Here is a 26,149-nt window from a genome sequence, read left to right as displayed (position 1 = left end):
GTGCGTGTGTGTGTGTGTGTGTGTGTGTGTGTGTGTGCGTGTGCGTGCACATGTGTGTGTGTAAGTGCGCGCGCATGTGTTTCACGGCTGTGTTGGTATATATACATATATTTGCCAAACATACATCTGCTGTAATTACAAACTTGAAGATCATTGACTAGAGTTAGATCCATCGTTATTTGTTGGTAAAGCATTGACTGAAAATGTATGTTAGCACTTTTAGAGTTGCTTTAGAGTTGACTTACAGTGTGTGTTAAATTGCTAAAGATTGCAACATATCTATTGCTGCACCTTTTCTGTTTACTCCTCTGTTATGTGTAACACAAATACACACATTCTGCACATATACTCTGAGGCACACACACACACACACACACACCCTGCATGCTAGCAGGCTAATTGGGGTGGTCAGCAGAGCTGAAATCCATTAGCGCCGGTCTTGGATTGGCTGAGAGAGTCACAGGCAGGTCCAGCTCCTCTCAGACGCTAGCTGCACGAATGGAGCTTATTAGTACCTGGCTGTTGCTTTAATGTCTGCAGCTCCAAATTGGAAGCCAACTGCAGCGAGTGGATTTTTTTTTCTTCACCAAACTGCCAAGGTGGAAATCAAAGGTTTTTTTCTGAAGGGAAACTGACAAAATGTATACTTTAGCATATATATTGACCCTGCACAAATTACCAGTACCACTACACTCCAGGAGTCATGGAGAGCGTTAGTTAAGGGGCAGGATGTGTGAGAATTCACACATTCTGCTTACATATACATAGATACACATATCCATACATGCACATACTCATACAAACTCATCCATTCAGTTGGGCAGTGTACATTTCTTAGGCATGAACTTGAACTTTCTGAAGCTTATATCCACAAACAAATAGATTCATCCAAGTTTAAAAGACAGCAAACCTCTCATCTTAATGAACAGTCGTTATATTCGTAGTTGTAGAGCTGATTACTTTCAAGTGTTATGTCTTGAGTCATTAATATAACGTCTTGCTTTTTTATGTGGTTTACCGACTAAATGAGATTTATTTGTGTTCCCTTTTTTAGAGGCAGGAATGTTGGCCTTTTTGGTGGTGATGGTGTTTGGGGAGGGGGTTAGTTAGACTGCCAGGGAGACAGTGAGGCTGGAGTTACAGCTTTTCATTAACCTGGAAACCACCTAGTTACATGGTTCATGGGCTGGTCTCAGCTCACTTGGAGGTAACAAAGGGTGTCGGGCGGCACTTTCTGCAGGGGGCTGAATGCTCGCGGCGCCCCATATGACTCTGATCACCCCACCGTCCACAGTCCCGCTCTCATTAAAGACCAGGAAGCAGCCAGGATTGCTCGTTATGTCGGGATACTGTTACCCACACTTGTCCCACCCTAAAAACACCCGCCGTCCTGCCCACCAAAGCCACGCCCTTGTATGTGCCTTCTCATGTGTGCTAAAGACTGAAACAAGGCGTTGCCCTTCACTGATGGGTGCAGAACTAGCATTAGATTTATGGAGTACTAGGCTCCTTGTTACACAGTACTGTCCATAAAGGCAGACTCCAAGGGACAGTATGTTATCTATTAGCATGCTGAGTTTGCTATCAGCATATGTGGTTTCAAGAGGGACTGGGTAGAGACCTTTTAAACCAATGTCATGCCCCCACATTTGATCTACAAACATGGCTTAGCCATTATTTACTTACTGTACTTACTTGTCAGGTAGATGTTGTCAGTGATGTTTTCCAAATTTCAAGTAAACACATGATGAACTTACTGTGAATGACAATCACAATACACTTTCAGCATATGAATAAAATAAGTCATAAATAAAATAAGCACTGTGAGAATAATTAAGAAAATGTTTTGTTCAGTTGGTTTTAAAACAAGTTTGTTTTGACAATTTGAGACAATTTTGTTTTATTCAGACATGGTGGATGCATTAGATACATAAAATTTGTGAATCTCTCTCTGGGTTGTGTCATTGGAACAGTCTCTCTCCAGTCCAGTTGAATGCACACAAATATCTCTGATCCCCCCACCGGTGGGTGATTGGAAAAACCTGGGGTTACCCCTGGTGGCAGTTACTATGACGACACACACTTTATCTGATCTCAGCATGCTTGAAAGCTTAGTCCACAAGGAGGTTTGAAAGTGATCTTTGACAAAGGCATTGACAAATGATGTTGTGCTCTATCCTGTTGGGTGACAGTGTGGGGGTAGCCTGAAGGTCTGTCCTGCTTCCATCCTTCCCTTCCTCCTCTCCCCACTTTCCTCTCCTCTCTCACCACCAACTGCTGGCTGAACCCTATTGCCCTCTTGGTTGAATCCCTGACACAGCCCTTAAACAGCAGGGCTCAAAGCACTGCGCTCAGGGAGCTGATCCTGCCCAGTAAAGCAGCGGGCTGCTCAGCTGTGATCCAGTGAACTCTTAATCTAGCGCTGCTGGCCCTTGGGCTTCAAGCAGTACATGTCTAACTTGTGCTTTTGCATGTGATAAAGTGGCCACCGTCAAGTTAAGTAAATGTTTTGATTTGTGCTTTTTTTGTTTGCTAATTTCGTGTTTAGTTTTTAGTGTGTGTGTGTGTGTGTGTGTGTGTGTGTGTGTGTGTGTGTGTCTGTTTGTGCATGTGTGCATGCATGCACATGCACATGTTTGTATGCATGCATGTATACATACTTGTAGACATCAGCACATGTCTCTCACATGATTGCTCACTGGTGGTATGTATATTTCTCACCATGTCTGTTAAATTATTGATGTACAAATTAGCATAGTCTTGCAAATAATGTTGAGTAACAACAAATACTTGCAATTTAAACTTTAAAAAAATGGCCCCTATTTGTCAGAGACCTGCGCTTTGGAAACTGGCCCAGTGGCCCCACATCCCACTGAACCTTGTGCTAGCTGTGAGGCCCCCTGCTGATGTGCCTACAATTTCGCATTACGACCTGGTATTAAACAGGTCTGCTAGCAGAAGGTGTCACAAACACTGAATTTAAAAAAAAAAGGATCCAAGTGTGCTGAAATGACCCGTTTTAAAGAAGCAGTAAAGGACTTGATGAAAACTCATTCATCTCCAGCATCTGTTGGACGCCTTGCAGCATTTGTGAGCTACTCGATGCCCAGCCTCTTCCTTGTCCTTCGTCATGTTTTAGTCAGGCAGGGGGTGAGGAACACAAGTGGACAGTTGTAATACATGGACTTGGGTTTCACCCTGAATTGGTGAGGGGAAAGGTTCCCTGTGCTGCGTTATTCCAGGCATCTGTGTCATGACCAGCAGTCGCCTGCCGTAAGAGAAATCTCCTCCACCATTTACTCACTTTGAATACCACTGGGTCAGATGGTCCCTCATAATCTTTTGCTTTCCTTATCTTAGATTAGGTTATGAAAAAAAATGTGTTTGTTTTCCACAAACAGTCTATTTTACCGACCATGTAGTTGTTGATGATTTAATTCTCATGACTGTATCTATAGTAGACATGAAAACAAGATGCATTTGAAATGAAGTTTTGAACATCTGCATCCCTACTGGCATTTTGAAAGCGTGCATCTCATAGCATGTGAAAATTCCACCATGCCCTCCATAACCCTGTATCCACAAATCAGAGGTCATAGAGGGCATGACAGTCTGCAGAAACTCTGAAGAGGAGGTGGTAATTATTTGTGCGAATGGTTGAAATCTTGTTCGGCTGAGCATTTGGATTGTTGCCATCATAGTTCAGAAATATTACTGTCCTCCTGCATTGAACTCCTCTGCCTTTTCTATGGCTGGCTTCATTACTCTCAACTCTCAAGGTCCAGTGGGCCTGTGGAGATGCTGAAACCCAAGCTGGCCTAACCCAGACCAAGCCCTGGCAGCCTGCCGTGTCACAAGCGCCAAGACTTTATCACTTCCCCTCTCCCCATCACCTATCCTCTCTTCTTCTTTATCTCCGTCCCTCCTCAGAGTCAGCTTTATTGGCCTCCTCCGGCTATAGAGAGCAATATCAGTTTGCTTTTGAACAGAGAGAAAGAGATCAAGAGAGAGTGTCTTTTCAAGGGTGGATACTAGATTTCTTACGTGAACAGCCTTCCAGTGGTTTTGGAATCCTTTAATTCCTTTTCATGAAATATTTCTGAAAATACAGCCCTTCATTTGTCCAAAGCTGTCTTATCAACATCAGTGTCATCGTTTGAATCTGAATCCACAATACTGAATATTCATGAGTGCTTAGGTATGTTGAGAGAACCATCTTATTTTCTTTTTGTAAGCAATTGGCGCTCCGTGCTCCAAGTGTGGTTGGATGCCTACATGTACCATGTTGGATCACTTAGGTTAGAGTGCTTTTAACCTTACGTACCATTGCTATGGACTTCTGCCATCTTTATGATCCTGCTCATTAAAATTAACTGTTTGGCTGTAAAAAATAGATTTTCTTTTAATGCTGCCTTCTGGATTCTCTTATGTACCACAGATTGTGTGTTAAGAAGAAAAAAAAACAGCTCTCACTCTCATTCTCATTTTACTTTTTCAGTTTTTGTTCCTTCTTTTTGTTTTTAATACAAATAGGTTCACTGCACAGACTATGGGATGAGATGAAAACTTGTTAATGCTCAAAATCAAGTGTAGTTTCATAAACTAAACTGAACACTAACTCAAGTTAGAAGAAGAGGGGAATTATTTTTTAACAAAAGACTAATCAGTATATCATTAATCAGTCGAGGTGCCATAGCTGCAAGGTTATTATTAGAAGAGGTAGATGTAGAATTGACTGAGAACTGGTCTGAACTTGCCAGCCAGTTATTTGAAATGTGATGACGGAAGGAGTAAATTAAGATGCTATTTGACATGATGTAAGTGTCAACAGTAATGTATGGGTGTCAAAGTATTATTATTATTATTATTATTGCTCTTCTCATAAAAGCAGAAACATCTTTGGCAATGCAGTTGTGTAAAGCTACTATGGTCTGAAACTCTTTAGTACCTTCTCATAATGTGTGGAATGTGATCACTTTTTATCTCCATATCCATTTTGTCAACTGATTGATCAACCATGCAGCTCTGACTCCTAACTTCTCCCTTGTTGCTGGGGGAATACCCTCATTTTTTTACAAGGCCCGTTTAAAGAGACCTTTTTAAAGGTTTGGCCTGCCCCTTTAAAAGCAAGCCCATCAAACTCAAGCCTTTTGATCAACTCAGTAACCTTCCACCCTTCCCACAGGGCTTTTTTTTTTAAACATCATCATTACTGGGCCAGAGTCCATTGGTTCGAACTCAGAAGGGTGAAAGCCCCCTCTGTTGGACCCAGAGTGGGCCCATTACCAAAGGAGTTTGAAAGGGGACAATGCCCTGATGCGCGACACAGGCCTGAAGTACTACGCTCCATCCCTCACCCTAACTTATACTCTTTTTTGGACGCCTAGAATCTGCCCTTTTATAGGGAGTTGGGGTCAGGTGGAGACTCCAGTGTTATTTACCCCCTAGCGCTCGTCTCAGTCACAGAAGCACTAACCTGCCCTTACCTTCACCTTCACCTGGTCGTCCACAGTGACGCGCTGGGCCAGTAAAAGCTGGGTACAGGGGGTAAGGGGATTGTCGATGAACTCACAGAAATTGTCACCTGGAAGTATATCTTCTATTTTCTGGGTCTGAACTGGGGGGATGGTGAATGCTGCATCTTTTAAATGAACTCCAGGGCTTTACCGCGTTCATTTGTCTGCTGATTTTATGACAAGATGGTTGTCTCCAAGGCCTGCTTGGATAGCCAGAGCCTCTGAGAATCTTCACATCCTGCCACCTCTTTCTTCCTGCACTCTGTGTTAGTTGGGGTTCTATTAAAACCATGCTTATGTTCTGTTAGGGAGGTTAATCTATGTAAAAAAAACAGGACATGCAACAAAACGGCTGAACCAGCTCCTCCTTGTTGCCTTATCTCTGACATGCTCTAAGTGTTTGTTTTTGTGGTTCTTCCTAGTGTGAGGGGGCATCATGTTGACACATTCTGAGGGGCTTGAGGCGTCCTCTACTGCCAGGGCCTCCTCGGGTCTTCCCCATTATCTTTCACTCCCTGGACCAGGCTGTTTGGTCGCAGGCTTTTATGGCAGGGTAGGGAAGGGGCACAAGGAAATGAGGTGACCCCAGGGTCAGGTGTGGAGTCAAGGGGCTGTGAATGGACCATGGTCCTGCCACCAATCTCAGGGCCTGCGTGGGCCAGCCCAGCAGAGCTCACCTCAGAGACGAATGACTGTGCACTGGGGGTACTGGACGCCTCCAGTCCTTGACCCTGAAGTCATATGCCTTTAATTAAAGCAGATTTAAATTTGTTTACAAGCCCTACTGGTCTTAAATCTTCCGGGTATATGCCCCCACCCCTCTATGTGCCCCCAGTCCGACACACACCCCTCCCCCGGGCTGCCTTCTCAGAGTCTGTCTTTTCCTCTCTTTTAATATGGTGTCCGGCATCCATTTATGATGCCATTTTAACTGGTTTTCAAGCATGGGTTACAAGCTATTTGGGAATCCACAAAATTGGATTTGGGCGGACACCCCTCTAAGATGTTAATCTGTTGGCGATATGAAAGGCTGCTCACCTCACTAAACCCCCTCCTCCAATGGAACCAAGGCACTTTATGGCCCCATCAGGCACCCGCCTGGACGACTAACTGCTGACCTCCTGACCTGGCAGTCAAAGCCATATGAGGAGAATCTTTCCTTCTTCCACCTCTATCCCCCCCATCTTTCTCACTTTTTTGTGTTTCTGTGGTCCAACGTGTCATGATTTATCTTATCATTTTGCTAACACTAATTTTATTTTTCATTCTCTTGTTTTTTCGTTGTTTCAAAAGGTTTTGAGTGTTTACAAGCGTTTAGGATGTGTAAGTGTGGATAAGACACTTATTCATCTTTCCTAGTTCTCAATCTCAGTTTTAGGATAGATATGTAGCTTCATATGTAGCCTCAGAAGGGTAAAACTGTAAAACCCGTGACATGCTTTCCCCCTTGCTCACCTCTACCACTTATATCATGTTAAACATTTACACAGAAGTAGTTGCTCTTTATTAGAGACTTACTAGCATATTTGCCACAACAAAAAAGTCCCTTGACCATTAAGATCATATTAAAAATTTACACGTAACTGCAGAGCTGTTATTAGCGTGTTACTAGCATGTTAGCAACAAAGTTAGCAACTGAAAGGCTTTGCAAGGGGAGTCGCAGAGCTAATTGGACAGGATGGGTTAAGTAAATGTTTTAGTTCTCAGCTATGCTACAGGGACCTGGAGTCCTCCAGAAGCTTTTTTAAGAACAGATGAGAATGAAATAAAGGAGAGAGGACAAGGAAGCTTTCACTTTTTGACAGAAATTTGAGATGTGTGTCTGCAGTTTGCAATGAATAGATGGTGTTCCTTGTTTCTAGCAGTAGAGATAATTGACATCATATGGCCAGACATACTCTCTTATTGCTCTGGACTGCTTTCCCTGGAGGGATGTGGAATAGAGAGGAAGAATGCATTAAATGAAATTTAAATTTCACTCTACTTGAGCTGTCTGTCTCAAAGGTAACATAACAAACTAACATAATCAGGAGGTTATTTTCAGCAGTCATAACAACTATGGTCAACTTACAAAAACAATCTGTTACTCTTTTGAAGTAACTTGAAGTAACTTCAGTGCTGGATATGTTGGAATGCTGGATACAACTCATTTTAAAAATGTCATTGGAGAATGACTTATAGGGTTATATCTTATTCTGACTGTGTTACATTTTTTTTTTCTTTCAGGTTCCAGATTCAGAGAAGCACTAGTGACCCAAACAGCTACAAAGGCCTCGGAGATTGTTTCAAGACAATATTCCGCGCTGAGGGGTTTGTCACAAATGCCTAAGCACATATTTTTGCTGACTTGTGATACAGCTGCATTGATTAAATTATGTTTGAAAACAAAAAGGTTTGTTGGAAAAAATAAACACATTCATGATCTGGTCATATGAGCTTTCACACTCATATGTGTAATTATTCTCTGCTGTGATTATATTTGACAGTGAACAGTTATGTTTAACCTTGTTTTTTAACCTTGGCTAGGCCATGTGTTCTAAGTCTCATGTTTGGGTTTTCTCCCACCACTCAGCACTAAGCTGTGTCTTGGTGTGTACACCCACATGCTTTCTGTGTGAAACAGGTGTTAGTGTGTCTGTGTGTAGAAATAACATGGGAAAGACATGCACCTGGTGGGAGGGGATGTTTGAGTCTTAGAGAAAAAGAGAAACATTTTAAGAAAAAGCACTATTTCTAATAACACCTGGCATGGAATATATAATATGTAAGAGAAGGACTGAACAATGAGATCATAGGTTTATATTGAGCCCTTGGCAGTTGCTTGCTCTATGTGTGCCATTGTAGCTCACACTCTGTAATGACGCAATGTGGCAGGACCAGGGAATGAAGCAGGAGTTCACTTTTCCTCAGTAGCTTTCAATAGTTCCCCCGTCTCTCTCACCCTCTCTCTCACTCTCTCTCCCTTTCACCCTCTTTCTCTGTCTCTCTCTCACCCTCTCTCCCTGTTTCTCACCCTCACCTTCCCTGCATAGTGACTGACTCTTCAAGACAGTGTGCAACTTGGGAGGAAACTACTGTTTATGGCGAGACGACAGTTTTATGGTGGATCTAAAAACTGATCTGTGAGGTGTGAGTGAGAGAGAGAAATAGAAAGAGAGAGGGAGTGTGTGCATGCGTGCGTGTGTGTGTGTGTGTGTGTGTGTGTGTGTGTGTGTGTGGGTGTGTGTGTGGGTGTGTGTGTGTGTGTGTGTGTTTGCATGCGTGAGTGCCATGCAGGGCCCGGGTGACAGTCGTGTGATTCCTCTGCCGCAGCAGGCCACTGCTGTGAGAGCCTTCACCAGCTCGCAAATACTCCCTCCTCTGCAGAGCTGTCATCAGCTCCATCCCTGTGCACCCTCTCACACCCCGCAGACACCAGCTCCTCTCCCCCTCTTTCCTCAAAGCCAATTATCACCCAGAGTATATTTGTGCTGTGGCTGGAATCACCGCCCAGTAGCCAACAGCAGCTTACCCTCACGCTGAACCACTTAGTTATAATTTATACAAATAATGGCAGGCCCCACTGTTGTGAAATTATTATTAAAAATAAACTTGCTCTGGCAGTGTGGGCAGGAGCTGCACTGACGTTCTGTCTTTGGTTCTCTCCATGGCCACTTGGGAGAAACCTGAGCCTTGGCTCCAAGATGGCAATTAGCTCACAGAGAGAGATGAACATATCCCATCTGTGAATCAGCTCAGGGACTCTGGGAAACAATAATTCAAAAATATGTACCTATTTATTTTCAAGCACTCTTTATTGTAACTGACTTGTAGGTCTCTGTCTCTCTCTCTCTCTCTCTCTCTCTCTCTCTCTTTCTCCTTTTTCTTTATCCATCTCTCTGTCCCTCCCTTTCTTTCTCTCTAGCTCATGAAAGATGTAGGGAAGTTAACCACAGAAACAAGTTTCATTTGTTCATTGCATTAGTGTAGAGCCAAACAAACAGGCTCTCTCCATTACACTTGTCACAGACAGTCCGATGTAAATTTACAAAGATTATCTGAACATACTGTGTTTTTGGCTTATTGGAATCATTAGAAAAAATTTCCGCATTATGGTGAATTTCCTTGTTTTTCAGTCACTTCACATACATGGTTGGCAAACATTCAGGAAAAGGAAAGTAAATATTTGCACAAAACATGTTCAAACCACTCCAGATAGATGTGAGACTGATATGAAGTGGATGAGATTCTAATCACTCTTTCTGTTACGTGTCTGTTGTAGTTCAGCCACTAGCTTCTGCATGCAAAATATTGATGCCTCTCTGATTGATAGTAGATCAAGTGTCGGTATTGTGAACATAAATACTACATCAGAATGATATGCCAAAATGCATTGCCCAGGCATGCTATTGTTGAAGAACTGATCTTCTGTTCTTTCTAGTCATGCTGCCTGATTTATGAGGTGATTTCCTCTCTCTGATATTCCCAGGCAGTGTCAAGGTTAAAGACTCACAAGACTGAATGGTAATACTTGCAGATGAAGCATGCAGGTTGTTGACAAAGACCAGAACAGGGAGATCATGTAGTCTCCTGTGGGACTAATAGTAAATTGGGACCTCAAACTATTTTTTTTTTCCTCAGGGAATTATGGTAATATAAAATAATCAGTGTGGTTTAGAAAAACAATATATTTCATGCAAAAGTTTCAACATATGTCTGTAAGTCTTTGAGCATTAATCTTGCAATTTAAACAGGGATCAATCATTTTGGCCCATTACCCGCTTTGGTTTACGTACCATTTCCTTCCTCTCTTTTTGTTATGCTGAATTATGTGGATACTTGTGGGAGAGGAGAAAATGGGTTTTATGAAAATCAAAGACAAATCACACCCATACAAACAGACGTCTGGATCCACAAAGATCTTAAATGGAGGCAAATTTGCTTAGAGTGAACAGAGTGGGGACCTGGTGTGTGTTTTTACATTTAGATTCAAATCAGGATTCAAAAGAGGCGCAGTCAAATAGGGTCTTGAATGTGTGTGTGTGTGTAACAAATTGAAGTTTTATTTCATCACCCAGTGGCTCTTCAAATCAACCACACCCAGGAAATGTGCGGCAACTATTTGCAAAGCTGACATGGAGGCTGGGGGGGGGGGGGGGGGGGGGGCTTCCTTTTTGGCCGAGGATGCTACAGGGCTCACACACCGCAATTTCACTCCTCTTTTTCATAGCTCTCTCTCTCTATCTCTCTCTCTCTCCTCCCGGTAAAAGTCACATCTGTCATCGTGTCTATGGTGCCTATTACCTGTTTTTGTATTTGACACATCAGCTGTTGATGAAATATGGATAATTTGTCATCCCCTGAGATGTGTTGTAGTAATTAGCCCTGGGTTAAAATGCTTTAGGATGCGGTCACATTCTCTGTGAATTGCCCCTCAGCTCAAGGTAATCGGCTGATCTCTGTTTGTAGAAACAATAATATTTATACCCGGCCGCAATCAGCCGAGAACATCTCTGTTGACTACCGAGTCATGTTTTCACAATAAAGTAACAGGAGTTCACACGCAGGAGTCACGCTACACTGTCCTCTCTGTCCACACATGTGTGTTCAATATCAATACATGCGTGGGTAGATACCTGGAAACATATTTCTCTCTCGCTCTTTCTTTCTCTATCATATGCTCACAAACACATCCATAAATGCATAAATGAATTATTCTGTCATTTACAGTTTAAAACTGTAGTTTAGGGTACTGTAGCCACAGTGATGAAGATGAAGATGCTCGATGCACTCTTCATAATACTGCTGAAACTCTCCATATACTACTGATGTGGAACGTAAAGCTATTTTTACTCCCACTAGCATCAGCAAAACTTTTGATTTTAAGTTATTGCGGGAGTTTTTAAATTACTCTTTTGATATAGAGAATTCAAATGTCGCTATCAAATGTCAATCTTTAATTACCTTTGTAACCTCTGTAAACCCCAGATACAAGCCTCTGATTTTGTTGAGTAGTGTTTTCATTGTAGAATTTTCATTTGCCAAAACAGATTAATGAGTGAGATCCCAGTGGATTGAGGACAAAATAGCTTTTTAAGTTCTTTTTTGTTTGTTTGTTTGTTTGTTGTTTTTGTTTATTTGTTTGTTTTTTGGTTGTCGCAAGTTAGTATCTTAATGTTGTATCATTCTTATACCTTTACTATGTGTAATATGTTTATGTTATCTTTTTATCTATTTTTAGCAACAACTGATTGTTGTTGCACTACTGTAACCTCAAACTATATAATTATGATGACTGTTAAAATGCTTGAATTCAAAGTAAGCTTGGCAGTGTACCTTCAGTGTGACTGTTGCTGTTTGGAACAAGGTGCAGCTCAGGTGTTTCCTGCTTGGGCTTGTTCTGACTTTGAGTTTGACTGAAAATGAAACAGAGTCAGGTTACAACTGAAGAAATGTATATGTGTTCTGTGCAAACACAGTCTGACTCTCAAGGCGCTGACGTCTTCCTTTCTGGTATGCTGCAAAGTTGCCAGTCTTACTCCTGCAGTACAACACATTAGTATTAATGATCTTTATCAGCCATGCTCTGTAGACCTGATTTGTGTTCCCTGGTAGTTAAAAGCTGCAGTAATGCAAATGTAACCACCACCACTCAAACTCACTATCTTAAACAGAAAGGGCTTTGGCTTGTATACAATGGGAGTTCTTATTAGATAGCAGCTCATTAAATAGCACTATTTCTCTTTGACTACAAATACACTTTCTAGTAGAGTATGTTATTCTAATAGTGATAGGCTTTTAATTGCTGTGTTAGGTTGTTTGAGCTGTTTAATAAGAATGAGATTTGAAGACTATGAGAGAGAATTGTGAGAGAATTTTAATAGTGCTGACAAAAGATCATTTCATATGCCCATTAGCTTGTTGATCATTTACTTATCTCACGGGAGCGCTATCGAGTGTTTCTGTCCATGTTTTAGAATTGATCTTTTTTATCTACATGGTACATAGAACACTTCCTTGACTTATGCCACAGCACTGGTCTGTTATTTGCCAAACAGCTCCTCATGAAGTGCAGCATAGAAGTTTGGACACACATTCTTATGCTACATTAACGAATCTGCAGTTTTGTGGACATTTATTCTTTGCTTATTTTATTCACTTGTTTGCCAAAAAATGCTTTGGTGCCTGATTAACCAGAAAAAGACGTAGTTAGTGATTTCAGACTCTCCTCCCATATAATGAATGTAATTCTGGAACATGGCAAAATACAGACAAATTTGTGGGTGTTTTTCTAAGCCCTACCAAGTGTCAAAATAAAGATGTTAAGCATCAATAGTAAATTAAAGATGACATGACAAGTTGTTTTGAATAAAAATGCATGTACCTTGATAACCCTGAATCCTGAAAAAAAAGGAAAATGTGGTGTTTAACATGCCCAAACTCTTCACGATTTGTCGTTAAACTAAAGGGACTTTTTTGCTTGCTGTTTGTTCCTTACTTAAAGATTTGGACCTGTTTGACCTGTTTTTTTTCTTTTCCTTGTTGTTATTTTTTTAAACCTGAGACATGCCCCTGAAAACAACAGTTAGGAACAGATGACGCTCTGACAAATTATTCAGTAGACGGATAATGATGTGGATGACTGTGGTTTTGACCGAGTCTTGTAATATGATATGATTTATTATCTGTGGATTCAGGCCTACTAATGTGAGCACTTTGTATTTACACATTCAACACATTTGGTCACCTGCTGCAAAATGACGATGCTAACAGAATGCCACTAATGCAATAAACACCCTTTTTTCCTTTTTGCTTAGGAAAGGGTGGCTTTAACTAAGATATTTTTTTTTTTTACTTATGAAAGTTTTTTTTACATACCTTTTTTAATTTTTTTTTTTTTTTTATATAGGTATATTAAGGGTCATTTGAGTGCTACTTTATATACTTTCAGTGATGGAAATACTGAATGGCTACAGTTTGTTTTACCTGAATGGCTTATTCGTAAAAGACAGTATATGTATTTTACTTGTACGCCAAAGCAAATGCAGAGTGTTGAAATGCAATTAAATATGGATTAAGCATGTTTTGGTTTTGATGACTAACGGTCCAGTATTTTCTGTCTAGAGTATATGGCTTCTACAAGGGTATCCTGCCCCCGATCCTGGCCGAGACTCCAAAAAGAGCAGTTAAGGTAACCAAAGGCCTTGCATGGCACCATCACTCTACCGCAGTCAACCCTCCACAGCCTACCCTGATGAACACACATAAGACATGGCTCTCTCCTCCTGGCTCTGGTGCTTAATATAGTCCAGTTAGGAGGGAGGACCTACACGGATCAAACATGTGGCTCTATCCACCATGTTTGTCCTCATGCCACATATGTTTGCTGTGGCTGAACTCTCAATATTGACATACATGGCCAGGGATTTCTCCCAGCTGTCTACCTTAGCTCTAGTCCCAGAGTTACATACAGTGTATGTGTGCGCTGCAAGGGATACCTCTAGGTTAGCCCTGTGCCTTAGGGCTGCACTTTTTTTTGCGGCATTAAAGCTTCTGACTGCTAATGACCTGTTGGAGACTGTTATATACACAAACAGAAACACAGTCAGAGAGGAACACAGGCAATCGCTCTAGTTCAAGTACATAGATGCCTGATGTGGGGGATGTGCGGAGAAAGAGTAGAAATTAAATGGAACTTAAGCCTCAGTTCAATAGCATTGACACATGTTACCCTTAACATTTGCAAACAAACATTTAAGATAGGTGTTTTGGTTAAATGTGGATCCATAATATGATTAAATGATTATCTAATTCAATTACTGCACCCACTAATGCTCTGCAAATGTCAGAGACTTTTAGACCAATTAGCAGATACATCTTATGTGTGTTCTAGTTTTCAATATTTTAACTGAACTGGAGTTTTTCATGGTATGTTGAGGGAGTGTTTGTTGTTTACTGATCTCCCTCCTGTTAAGCAGAGCTGTGTTTGCTCAGGGTGGGAGCATGCCTGGGATGTGTGTGTGTGTGTGTGTTTGTGTGTGTGTATGTGTGTGTGTGTGTGTGTGTGTGTGTGTGTGTTCAGAGAACATTTCCTGACACTGACAGCTCATTTGTATTGATCACCTCCACAGTTCTTTACCTTTGAGCAGTACAAAAAGCTGCTTAGCTTATCTCCGCTGTCTCCTGGTCTGGTAAGTCAAGCACATATACCCATGTACTTACAATTGATACTTACAGAGACACATACTGAACACACACACACAAGTTAAATGCGTATGTAATCCTCCACATAAAGACAAAAATAGCTGTCCGTTATGTCTGTATTACTCATTTTGACCCCGCTGGCAGTGTGAATCAGGTGTAATTGAACTAGATCCTGTTCTCTGAGGCGTGTAACAAATGGCCCATTACAGTGACAACACCTTGTCAAGGAACTGATGGATGGTGTGCCTCTGTCTCGGCAGTGACTCACTGTGATGAAGATGACATCCTCAACCTGTTTGTGTTACCTGAGCAGGCGAAATATTTACTTACATTATCGATCATTCAGCTCATTCAGCCCTGCCACCTTACACCCCATGTTACCATGTGACCCATGTCACAGACTTACACTTCCTCCACGTTACACCAAATCTGGCCTCATATACAAATATACATATATATACATATATATACATACATACATACATACATACATATATATATATATATATATATATATGTGTGTGTGTGTGTGTGTGTGTGTGTGTGTGTGTGTGTGTATGTATGTATGTATATGTGTGGATTAATACAGTTTTAGGTGTGTGTGTGTGTGTGTGTGTGTGTGTGTGTGTGTGTGTGTGTGTGTGTGTATGTAACCTCTATAGAGCATAGATGACAGTAAGCCTGCTCTCCCCCTTTACTGGGTTACATGGTACTTAATGAGAATGCTTGACAGAGGTGGACTGACAACAGAGTAGACAGTGAGTGACATGTTTGAGGAGATGAGTTTTGTACTGTGATTGGACTGGGACAGACAAAGATTAGTGAGTCTCATGTTTGAACAGTGAGCCTCTGCTGTACCATACATAGCAACCTCTCACCTACATTCAGCATGCACAGTGAGTGACACATACACACATACAAACATGCAGGCACACACACACACACACACACACACACACACACCACTCTTAGTGCTTTTTTTCCCTTTTTCCTAATCAGAAGCTCACTCTTGAGGCATGAAATAAGAAAAAAAATGTATCGACCCCTCAAATCCGTCTTTAATGATATTCCTGTTTAGATTTCTATAGATGAATTTGAATTTAATATTAGGTGATATCCAAATTAAGCTTTTTTATCTTGGGCTAACAAGTGAGCTAATCCCTTGTCAGTTTATTCATTTCTATCTCTCTTGTGCATCAGCGTTCTTTTCTATGGCATTCTGTGACAATGGCAGTTTTGTTAATTTCAAGGTGAAAGTCAAAGTCCTCTGTCTGGACAAACAGGCTCCTAAGAGCCTAAATGTCAGATGACAATGCTTACAGTGTGATTCATAGTTCTGCTTGACATACATAATATAAGCTAATTGAATGCCTAAACCCGACACTCTTTTGTCACTCAAAGTAATGCCCCTAATTATTTATTTGTCTTGGTGTCTACCTGTCTACCTCTATTCTCTCACATAATCCCTGCTGCCACTTCAGCCCTCTGTATTCTAGATGTCTAAGATTCTGTGTGTCTGTTCTAGGCTCTCTCAGTAGCTGGCCTAGGCTCTGGTTTGACTGAGGCTGTAGTTGTTAACCCTTTTGAGGTAGTAAAAGTTAGCCTGCAGGCCAACAGAGACTCCTTCAAAGTGGTAAATAAAAACAATATTTTTAAAATATCTCTTCTTGACAATTGGTCAAAATGCTAAATCTTTGTTAAAATTTTGATTTGTTTGTTTTGTTGTTTGTTTGCTTCCTCAACAACTTTCCTTTTGGATATGTTCAAACCAGCAACCCTCCACGTTTGCTCAAGCTCGAACCATCATTAGAACAGATGGTTTTGGCCTGCGTGGACTAAATAAGGGGCTTACTTCAACACTGGGACGTCACGGTGTGTTCAACATGATCTATTTTGGCTTCTACTTCAACGTCAAAGATGCTTTCCCTGCCAGTCAGGTAACACAACCAATAACATTTAAACCCATTTCCTCTTGCATTTCTGTGAGGTAGTTGAGTAAATCTTACTGCACACTCATCAGCATACTCCAAGATGTTGTCTGATTCCATTTGTCATTTGAACACAGGGGTTTACAAAAGCAATTAAATAAGTCAGCAGTTGAATAAGTCAGAGGCAGTATTCATGACTGAGGTTTTAACAAGTCTTACTCACTGAGAATGAATTTAGGGTGTAAGAGAGAGCATTGGAGGAATGGAGAAACAGTGGGAGAGGTAGAGGTGAAGGGAGGGAGAGAGAGAGAGAGAGAGAGAGAGAGAGAGAGAGGAGAGGAGCTGCAAAGATCAACCTCACTAATACCTTCTCTGTTTGCTCTCCATCACATCCTCAAAGGTTCAGATTACACATCCGGCAGGGCTCAACTCCCAAACAAAAGTTAATTTTGTTTAATGGAAACGTTACCATACGCCTGCTCCACGTGTATAAACTGGAGCATTAGATTAACTCCAATGAACTAATTGGAAGCAGAAGTGGTATTATTTTGGGGGCATTTACAGTGGAAGTTGAGAGAGTTGGTATTCCCCCCCTCAAGCCTCTCTTGAGAATGTCATTGCCTGCAAAGCTGTAAACCCAGTACTCAATCATGAGAGAGGCTGAGTCTGACCATGCCTGGATTTGAATGTCTATCAATAGAGAGATAGAGGGGTTCAAAAACTGAACTGGATCCATGTCGTATGCAGTCTCTAAGTGGGAGCCTGCCCTTTGAGGTTTTAGGGGGAATGTGTCCTTTTTCTACCGTGTGTTCCCGGCAGTCCAGCTCATACAGACAAAGATTCAAGTTGCTTGATCCGGACAAACTGATGATTCATCTTTTCCTGGGACTTCTGACTCCTGGCCACATTAGAGAATTTCATCTGAAATGTTAAGACTGCTCACCAAAAACCAGGGAAGCATCATGTCAAGGTTTCTTTTTCACACTCTGCTAATGTCATAGAGATTGCAGTACTGAGTATTGTGTTAAGGAGCTGGGAGACCTCAAGACTCTTGACATACAGATGGTGGCGCTTTGTGTGTTGACTGGTGAGTGCATAAGGGCAGAGTTGTAGTTAGAAGGGTGAGGAGTAACACCCAACCCTTGTGCTCCACCATTTGAGATTAGCTGTTGATTTAGCCCGTCGCTCAGGGTGTCCACTGCTTTGAGAAAGGCCGGGACCGATGAGGCGGCTGTCATTTGTAAAAATATCCTGGCCAATTAGCTGTCAGAGCTCTCCAGGTCTGGGTTTCTTTTGTACAGTAATACCCTGGTGCCAAGTCACAGCCCAATTATCCAAATTGTCCCCATATGCCTCCCCAGTCTGCCTACATGAACCCTGTTTATAAATCCTCTCCTTGAGAGTGCCATACACCATGTGACTTGGGCCAGCCAATGAGAAAGCAGCGCTGCTCTTTGGAAATACTAATCTGCCCCCTGCTACCATAAAATGATCTGTGCTTTCATGCCGCTTGGCGATCATATCCACACTCCTCCGTGTCTACTTTATGTGTTTCTCTCTCTCTCTCTCTCTCTCTCTCTCTCTCTCTCTCTCTCTCTCTCTCTTTCTCTCTCTCTCTCTCTCTCTCTCTCTTTCTCTCTCCCACTCTCAGCCACGGGTGCTTTCCCTCTTTTTCGATCATCCAGTAAAGCAGAACCAATCAAAACTAAAAATGCAAAAAACTGTCTGTGAACCTGACACAAATTTCAGTTAAAGACTCCCAATCAGCCCATTTTGTGAAATCATTGCAGGGTATGTAAATGCAGTGTGATTTAGCATATAATTCTGTAACATGCTCAGATGAACAATAAAATATGTTTTAGAAAGATGTTTCTCAAATCTTTGGCCACTTTGCTTAGCACCCCCCCTCTGTACAATTTCTGTTTGTGTTGCAATATATTATGTCTGGATGATAGAACATACTTTTCAAGAAGTTACTGGTGTAATCAAATGAAGGTGTGAATCACCCTGTTAACAAACTTTAGCTAATTTGTGGCTGCTATGTGTGATTGTTATCCTCATTTGATCCGTAGAACAAGGAAGTCATTTATTTAAATTAATATGCCATGTGGTTGAAGCCACACAGTCCTACTGCTGGTGAAAGCTGTTTGAATAAATAAACCTGAATGAAAATTTAGTTGTGATTCATACAGTAATGAATAAAGCATTCGTCACACCATTTCTCTGTTCTTTCCATCTCTTCCTCTCCCCCTCTTTCCCTACTAGGACCCCACTCTAGAGTTCATGAGGAAGTTTGCCATTGGTTTGGTGTCAGGAACCATCTCATCTTGTGTGAACATTCCCTTTGACGTGGCCAAGAGCCGCATCCAGGGCCCACAACCAGTCCCAGGAGAGATCAAGTATCGCAGCTGCTTCCAAACCATGAGCCTGGTGTACCGAGAGGAAGGGTAAGCACCCAAACCATACACTATGCCTATAATAATAATATGTAATGATTATATTACTGTATAGCTGTATAATAACTATATAACAGTCTAACAATATATATAATAGCAATAACCATGAACATAAGTTTTTAGACCACAGCTAACAGAGAGGTTATAACACAAATGAACAATGCAGTATTTTTTATTTAATGTCATGTCTGCTTGATATTGGTGATACTAAGAGGAGTGTTAGGAGTTGGGGTTTTTTTTTGCATTAGTTTTCGGGAGTTTTGTGCCATGTTGAGTGTAATTAGTGTTTATTTTGATTCATGTGTTTGGCTTGGTTCTGTGTTCGGGAGACATAGCACAAAGAATTAAAAATTAGTAAAATGCTAAACGATGAGACACATCAAAGACCATAACATTTAAGTACATTTGATACATCAAAGATGTTAATATTTAAGTACATTTGCAAAATTACTTTCTGTTATAACAACGGTCAAATATAATTTATTTTGACAGCATATTTGATTGCATATAGTGTTCTTACCATCAGAGGGACTTGGATATAGTGTAGGGTAGTGTCAGGCAGGTATTAAAGCGTTCATTTATCTCACAAATTGAAGGTCATTAAACGATATTAGTGGTTTCCATTTTGCTTTTAACTCTTGTCGTGCAGTTCATGAGTAAAGCTGTCATGATAAGTAAGATCATTCTTTGCCATATTGTCTTAGCATTACCATAATTAACCAGGTCTTCATCAAAGGCTCAGAGTTGTGAAATAGTGTATGATTTCCTTGAAATAAATTTCACTCACTATATTAAACTTGAATCCCATGTTAAATGGAAATTAGATTAATAGAAATGTTAAATTTCAAACTACTGAGCTAATATGACCAGTTATTTTATCTTAAAAAAACACACACACAGCAATGTTGCAAAGCGGTTACAATCATTCCATAAAACAAACTATTCTCATGATGGAGTTTTATTATGTGAAGACTGGTGAAATTTTGAGTGAATTCAGTTTTTTTTTTTTAATCTGAGGAACTGAGCCCATGACTGTGCTGGTACTAAGTGAAGTCTCACTACACCCTGAGTGCCAGACATTCTTGGGGCTGTCAGAAGGATTTTATACTTTTATGACTCTGAAGGGCATTTGATTTGCGCCCCCTTCACCCTGTGTGCAAGGACTTACTTAATAACTGTAAGTCCATCCTTGTGCTGTTTGTTATTAGGTAAGTTGGAGCCTAGTTGGAATGGGTGGGGGAGTTGACACCACAGCCGTCTTAGTTTTGGGGTGCTGAGAGGGTACCCCCTCCGCCCCATCCTGTCCAGCTCTCTAACACGACACAGTCCCAGCTAATTAGTGGTCCCTATGGGAGACGTTGTTAAGCAGATCCTAACGAGGCGCACGGCGCACGGTAGGTCAGTCTAATCAGACAGAGGGGCAGGGAGGAAGTGGCTCGAGCCTTATTAACGCCAGCACAGGCAGGGACAGTGGCTGGGACACGGAGACCGCCAGGCGGAGAGCCAGAGATCAGCTTGAACACATTAGGGCAGGTACATAACACGGTCAGCCATTACAACCCTTTACCTGTTCTATCAGCAGAAAGAATGAGGCAACAACTAAATCAGGATGTGAGTGCAATTTTTTGTGCCTGTGTTTGAGAGAGCAGTGGTTAAAGAGAGAAAAACACCTAAAACGCAGACAGGGAAACTTGAAACTTAGTCAATGAGCTATCACAAATAGCACCATGCCCCTAGAGAAGAAAAATGATGTTTTCCTGCCAGTTCGACCTGTAGGAAAACAAATACTATGATCCATGTCTGTATGGTTTGTAAGAGGCTTTAAGTGTAATCCTATTACTTGGAAGAACCTATAAATTAATCTTGTCTATTGTTGTAGATACCTGGCATTATACAAAGGACTGATTCCCAAGATAATGAGACTTGGACCAGGTAATATATCATTCTGCAATCAAAACTTGATGATGATAATGTAGCTTTGTGGTGTTCAAAGGCAATTTTTTGGTTATTTAAGTCACAAAATTCAGTACAAAATACACAAATGCTGAAACATAGAAGAATTGCTATTAAAGCTGGTGCTGGTAAGGTACCGTTAAAATAGGTCTCTCCTCATCCATGCAAAATATTTCTGACTTAGGTGCTCTGCCCTTCTCTTTATAGGAGGTGCAGTCATGCTGTTAGTATATGAATACATGTCAGGGTGGCTACAGAGGAACTGGTGATGAGAACCACCGCCGGTCAACACCAGGGACCAGTGCAGTACCTCAGGGTTCTATACTTGGACCTCCCTGAATTCATGAGACAGCTCCAGTAGGCATTATAAACTGCAAAGTCCTCAACATTTTACTTTTTCTTGAATGTACCAACTGCACGACATGTACATTATGCCAGTACCATTTACAAGTCACTCATGTACTCCTATACTGAATTTTACCCGACCTGCATAAGCATTTATGTCTTGGCACCCATATTGTATGATTCAGCTTTTGTAATACAGTGGCAGCAGCACGCTTGATCAATGCTGAGCCTCTTCTTGTCTCCTCTCCTTATTTCGCCTGAACTTCTTGCGTTCAAATGCAATTCCTCTGAATAATGTAACTTTTCAGTCAATGGATTGCTGCAACACACCATAGCAGATTTTCATCTCTATGGGAATTGGAGCCATCTTCCACACACAAATGAACAGACCTGCCACACCCTCACCATCAAAGGCAATGCAGTCAGTGGAGGAAACCCTTCCCATAAATAAAACAGAATTTAGAATTTTAGAGGAGCGTGTCTGAGAGCACTGAAGACAAAGAGAGAAGACACACAGACATCGAGTTGTTGGCCATCTCACGATCAGGTCATTCTGTAGCATACACTTGTGCATGGATATTAAGGCTAAAGTACAATGCATTTATTTTCAGGGGAGTCTTGCATAAGATTTTCATTTCATTTTCTGTGCATGATTTTTGTAAATGCACATGCATTTAATTTCATCCCCATAAGCAAGACTCTATGTTGAAAAATCAGCAGAGACCTTTTTTTTTTTTTGCTGTGACATATTCTATACAGCCTCAAAAGGGATAACAGAAGTAATATTTTTTATTTTTCATTAAAAAAAAATACAATACTATTGGTGCTTGGTCTGTGTGATTTCTTTTTCTTTCATGAAGTTTTAAATGTATGAAACTTAGTGACTATGTAAGCTTTAGGATTAATTAGTAGGTGGTTTTTGTACACGTCCATGTAGTTGACATTTTTTAATTGCGGGAATAAATAATAAATGTTTTACATTTTACGTATTCAGACGTGTTTTCAACGTGTTTTGAATGTAATTTCCATGGCAGATCATTTGAAAACACAGTCCTGATGGAAATAGAATCCTCTTCAAAGAGTATACTGATGGACCAGTGTTTTAAATGTCATATGTATTTTCTACACACTATTTCTATAATAATTCTTGAAATAATGTTAAAGATAATTTGGTGAAACTTGTGACAATAAAACCTTCACATTTTCTGACATCGATAATATTTGTTTCCAGTGTTTGTTTCAAAAAATCTTGTTGCAATAAGATGCCTAATGTATTTGCAAACTTGCCGATACATGGTGACAGTCATCATGGCAATAAGGATTTGGTTAAATCATTTTTTCTTAATAACTCTCTGCCCCTGCTCAAAGCTTTATGCTACACCACATGCCCGTCAAACATCACAGTTGCCTTAGCCCAGAAAAAGCTGTCAGTCAGCTTTCTCAGCCTGCCGGCTAATGCAGCCTAATTCAACACATGTTAAAATAACAAAACATAGAAATGCAAATATGTGAACAAGGAATGGAGTTGACTTCTTTCCCATGTCTTCTGCCACACTTTCTCTCTGGCGCGCACTCGTTTTCTCGCTGCCGTGAGCACATACACATACACTCATACACCCAACACATTCAGACCTGTGGCCCCGCCTTGAAGGCTGCTCTCTATGTGCAGGAAATTTCATGCCCTGTCTTTTAGCAAACCACCATTTCTCTCTCTCTCCCTCTCTCTCTCTCTCTCTCTCTCTCTCTTTCTCTTTCTCCCTCTCTTTGTCCCTCTCTCTCTCTCTTTCTTCCCCCTCTCACACAAATCTGCAGTCCATAAAGCTTCCCCCATACACTCACCCATTCAGTGCTTACAGATCTGTAAGGACTGGACTGGTGAAAGGAAAATGTCTGAAGCCCTCTTTTAGCACAATGTAGGAGAGCCTTGAATACGCCGCTAAAATTTTCATAGGAATCTTTACGAAGTCTGAGAGTAATAACAAGAGAAAAAGGCATAGTTGCACTCTTTTCTTCCTCCTACTTGTTGTCTTTTTTCTTTATCCCTAATTGACTTTTCTGAAGCTATGTGACGTACTGACAGTAACGAAAATTGTTCGCTTTTGAGTTGCACTAAGCTGGTTTTGCTGTTTGAGGACTGAGAGTTTTGAATGGATTTATTGCACTGATTAAGCCAGGTGTATTTGTGCTGTCATTGCTCCTCCAGGTTCTTTTCCCTGCTTGTGTTGTATGCACATCATGGTGTAGTTGTCTGATGGTACAGTCCCCCTTTAAATTCATAAGCAGATAGATTTTGTAAAATAATTATTGTTGTGAATAGGAAATTATTATGTGGACTCTTCTTCTACTTGACTCTTTAAAGTTCAGTCAAGGCCTGACAGTAGCTGTCGGCATGTGTTTTCTCACCTTTTGGATATCTCACCTGGTTTGTGATGAACTTAGTTATACTAGTTGAGGTTAATGAGTGCTTAAGTGTAATTACGGGATTTTTTACTCAGATTCCTGAGTGTTCTCTCTCTGTGTTGTTGCATGAAACCCAAACGGGCTGCTTTTTCCAGGAACAGATTGGTTCAAACATAAGGATTCGTAATTGCTTGTGTGTGTTTAAACCTTTAATACACCAAGAACATACTCTGGTTATGGTCATGTGCTTCTTATAATCTACCTAGCACCTTTACCATGTACTCAGCTAGTGTTTTAGATCCTGTTTAGTGTAACTATTCTCTGGCCTGTCTTACGCCTGATTATACAGTCAGCTAAAGATAACCATGTGACATTTCACTTTCCATCGGAATTAATTCTAAACAGATGTATGGAGACCCCCCTTCCTTTCCTTTTCAGTGGAGACTTTAAGGTTGGTGTGTTCATTATGCCTTTCTTGTCATTTGGGTTTTTTTTTAATGTTTTGTTTTATTTTCAATGTTATTTCTTCATAGAGTTTTTTAAAAGAAGTTTTAAATTAAAGAGTTGCTCAAGCACACCTCCGCTTTTGTACTGAAAAATTCTGGCATCCTGTGAAAATCAGATACTGTAAATTACATTAACAAATGTTTTTATTTTTTCAAAAGTTTGATGGCCTTTCTGAGACAAATTACAAAAAGCACTTCTTAAATCTTAAGTCTGGAATCTGAAATGTAACGTTTCTGTCATCTTTTTTATTCTTTTAGGGCGGTAGCAAATCGAAGCAAGTCAAACCATTTTTTAATTTAAGGCAATAATCTTCAGCAACAGTTAGATGTTAATTTCTGTTTGTTACAACTCCCAAAGCTGTGTAAAAGCTTATAAACCACTCTAGGAATTTGAATAGCTCTGAAAATGCTGCTTCGCTTTTAGGCTGCAATATTTTCAAAGGTGTCAACGTCCGTATCTCTTGCATCAGAGCTCAGGTAAATGCCATTCAAAGCGCCCATGCCTTGTTTGAATAGAATGACTGCTGTGATCTCTGTGTGGTGGGTTGAGGCATGCAGAGGACACTCATGTCGTGGTTTCATGTGTCTTCTGTTTGACGGTTCACATACGGTCAGAACAGCACTGCAATGCCTAAGCAACGGTCCGTGACCACGAGGCTAGGACGAGAGTGTTTTCCAAGTCAAATCAGCAGCAACAACAGGAAGACTGTTTACACTGCAACATGTGGGGAATGTTTATGCTGTAACATAGGTGGTGGAGGGCCAGGTCTGCAACATGTTTAAAATTTCCCTAATTAACTACATGCATTTATTTGTTTCTTTTTTCGTTCTTTCTTTCTTTCTTTCTTTTTCTTTTTTTTTTGCTTGATAAAACTGCATTGAGCTCTATCCACAACCCTTGCCTCACACTTCTGCTCTGTTTGCGGAGGATGTATTGTTTATGCAAACAGCAGCTCGGCACTACTTTATGTCGAAAATGACTACCCAGACCCCAAGCAGCTGAATGAACTTCCTTCGTCTGAGTCCAACGCTGACTTAAGACAAAAGATCTCAGGAGGAAAAGCGCTTTGGAATGTTTGTCTTTCTGAATAGCTCATCTAACACCTGAATGAAAAGGCTAACAATGCCGTCAATGACCCAGATGACTCTCTCTGTCTCTCTCTCTGTCTCTCTCTCTGTCTCTCTCCCTCACTCTGCCCCCCCCCCCTTCGCTGTGTAAAAGCGCACATGCAAGCGTGCGTGCCCTTCTGTCTTTCATAGTTTCACTTATGAATGAGCATAAATCTTTTTATTAATTTAAATTCTTATACTGGTCATTATTTTATTTTAAAAACTGATGTAGAATATCACTGTTAAAAGACATATATTCCAGTTCATCTTTGTATAATATCACATAATTAGAAGCATATGTGAAGATGTCTGATTGAGATGTGTTGAAGCAGTCATTAAGAGGGAAAAGAAACAACATTCTTTTCTTTGTTCCTAGTGGAAATAAAACCACAGAATTTTTTTGTTCCAAACCACAGTCCCATGCATTATCTGCTAAAGCCTCCCACTCTGCTATTCAACAGATACTCGACATTAAGTGCAAAGGAGTGTTAATATAAAACATTATTTATCCACAAACCATACTATGGTTTTAGTTACACTGCAAACTGAATTTTGTTCAATTTGTAGTAAAACAAATAATTGTTTTAATTCTAGAAATTATACTTACCATGATGTATTATTATTATTTTTGTTATTATTATTATTATCATTATTATTATTATTATTATTATTATTATTATTGTTGTTGTTGTTGTTGCTGATGTTGTCATTGATGATGATGATGATGATGATGATGATTATGATGATGGGGT

General features: G+C 40.6%; 1 protein-coding gene across 1 annotated transcript in view; it reads left to right on the top strand.

Annotated features, from left to right (window-relative positions):
* slc25a21 (solute carrier family 25 member 21) overlaps positions 1-22,070 on the top strand; it is a 70,482-nt gene extending 48,412 nt beyond the window's left edge. The window contains exons 4-11 of the mRNA XM_030786084.1: positions 7,743-7,826; positions 13,620-13,686; positions 14,627-14,686; positions 16,225-16,332; positions 16,472-16,636; positions 18,893-19,074; positions 20,963-21,015; positions 21,244-22,070. Coding sequence (XP_030641944.1) covers positions 7,743-7,826; positions 13,620-13,686; positions 14,627-14,686; positions 16,225-16,332; positions 16,472-16,636; positions 18,893-19,074; positions 20,963-21,015; positions 21,244-21,305 — 781 coding nt within the window. The 3' untranslated portion in view covers positions 21,306-22,070. The remainder of the gene's footprint in view (positions 1-7,742; positions 7,827-13,619; positions 13,687-14,626; positions 14,687-16,224; positions 16,333-16,471; positions 16,637-18,892; positions 19,075-20,962; positions 21,016-21,243) is intronic.
* The last annotated feature ends 4,079 nt before the right edge of the window (positions 22,071-26,149 follow it).

The sequence above is a fragment of the Chanos chanos genome, chromosome 10 (assembly GCF_902362185.1).
Source record: "Chanos chanos chromosome 10, fChaCha1.1, whole genome shotgun sequence".
Lineage (NCBI taxonomy): Eukaryota > Metazoa > Chordata > Actinopteri > Gonorynchiformes > Chanidae > Chanos > Chanos chanos.
This window is presented reverse-complemented; position numbering and strand designations above follow the sequence as displayed.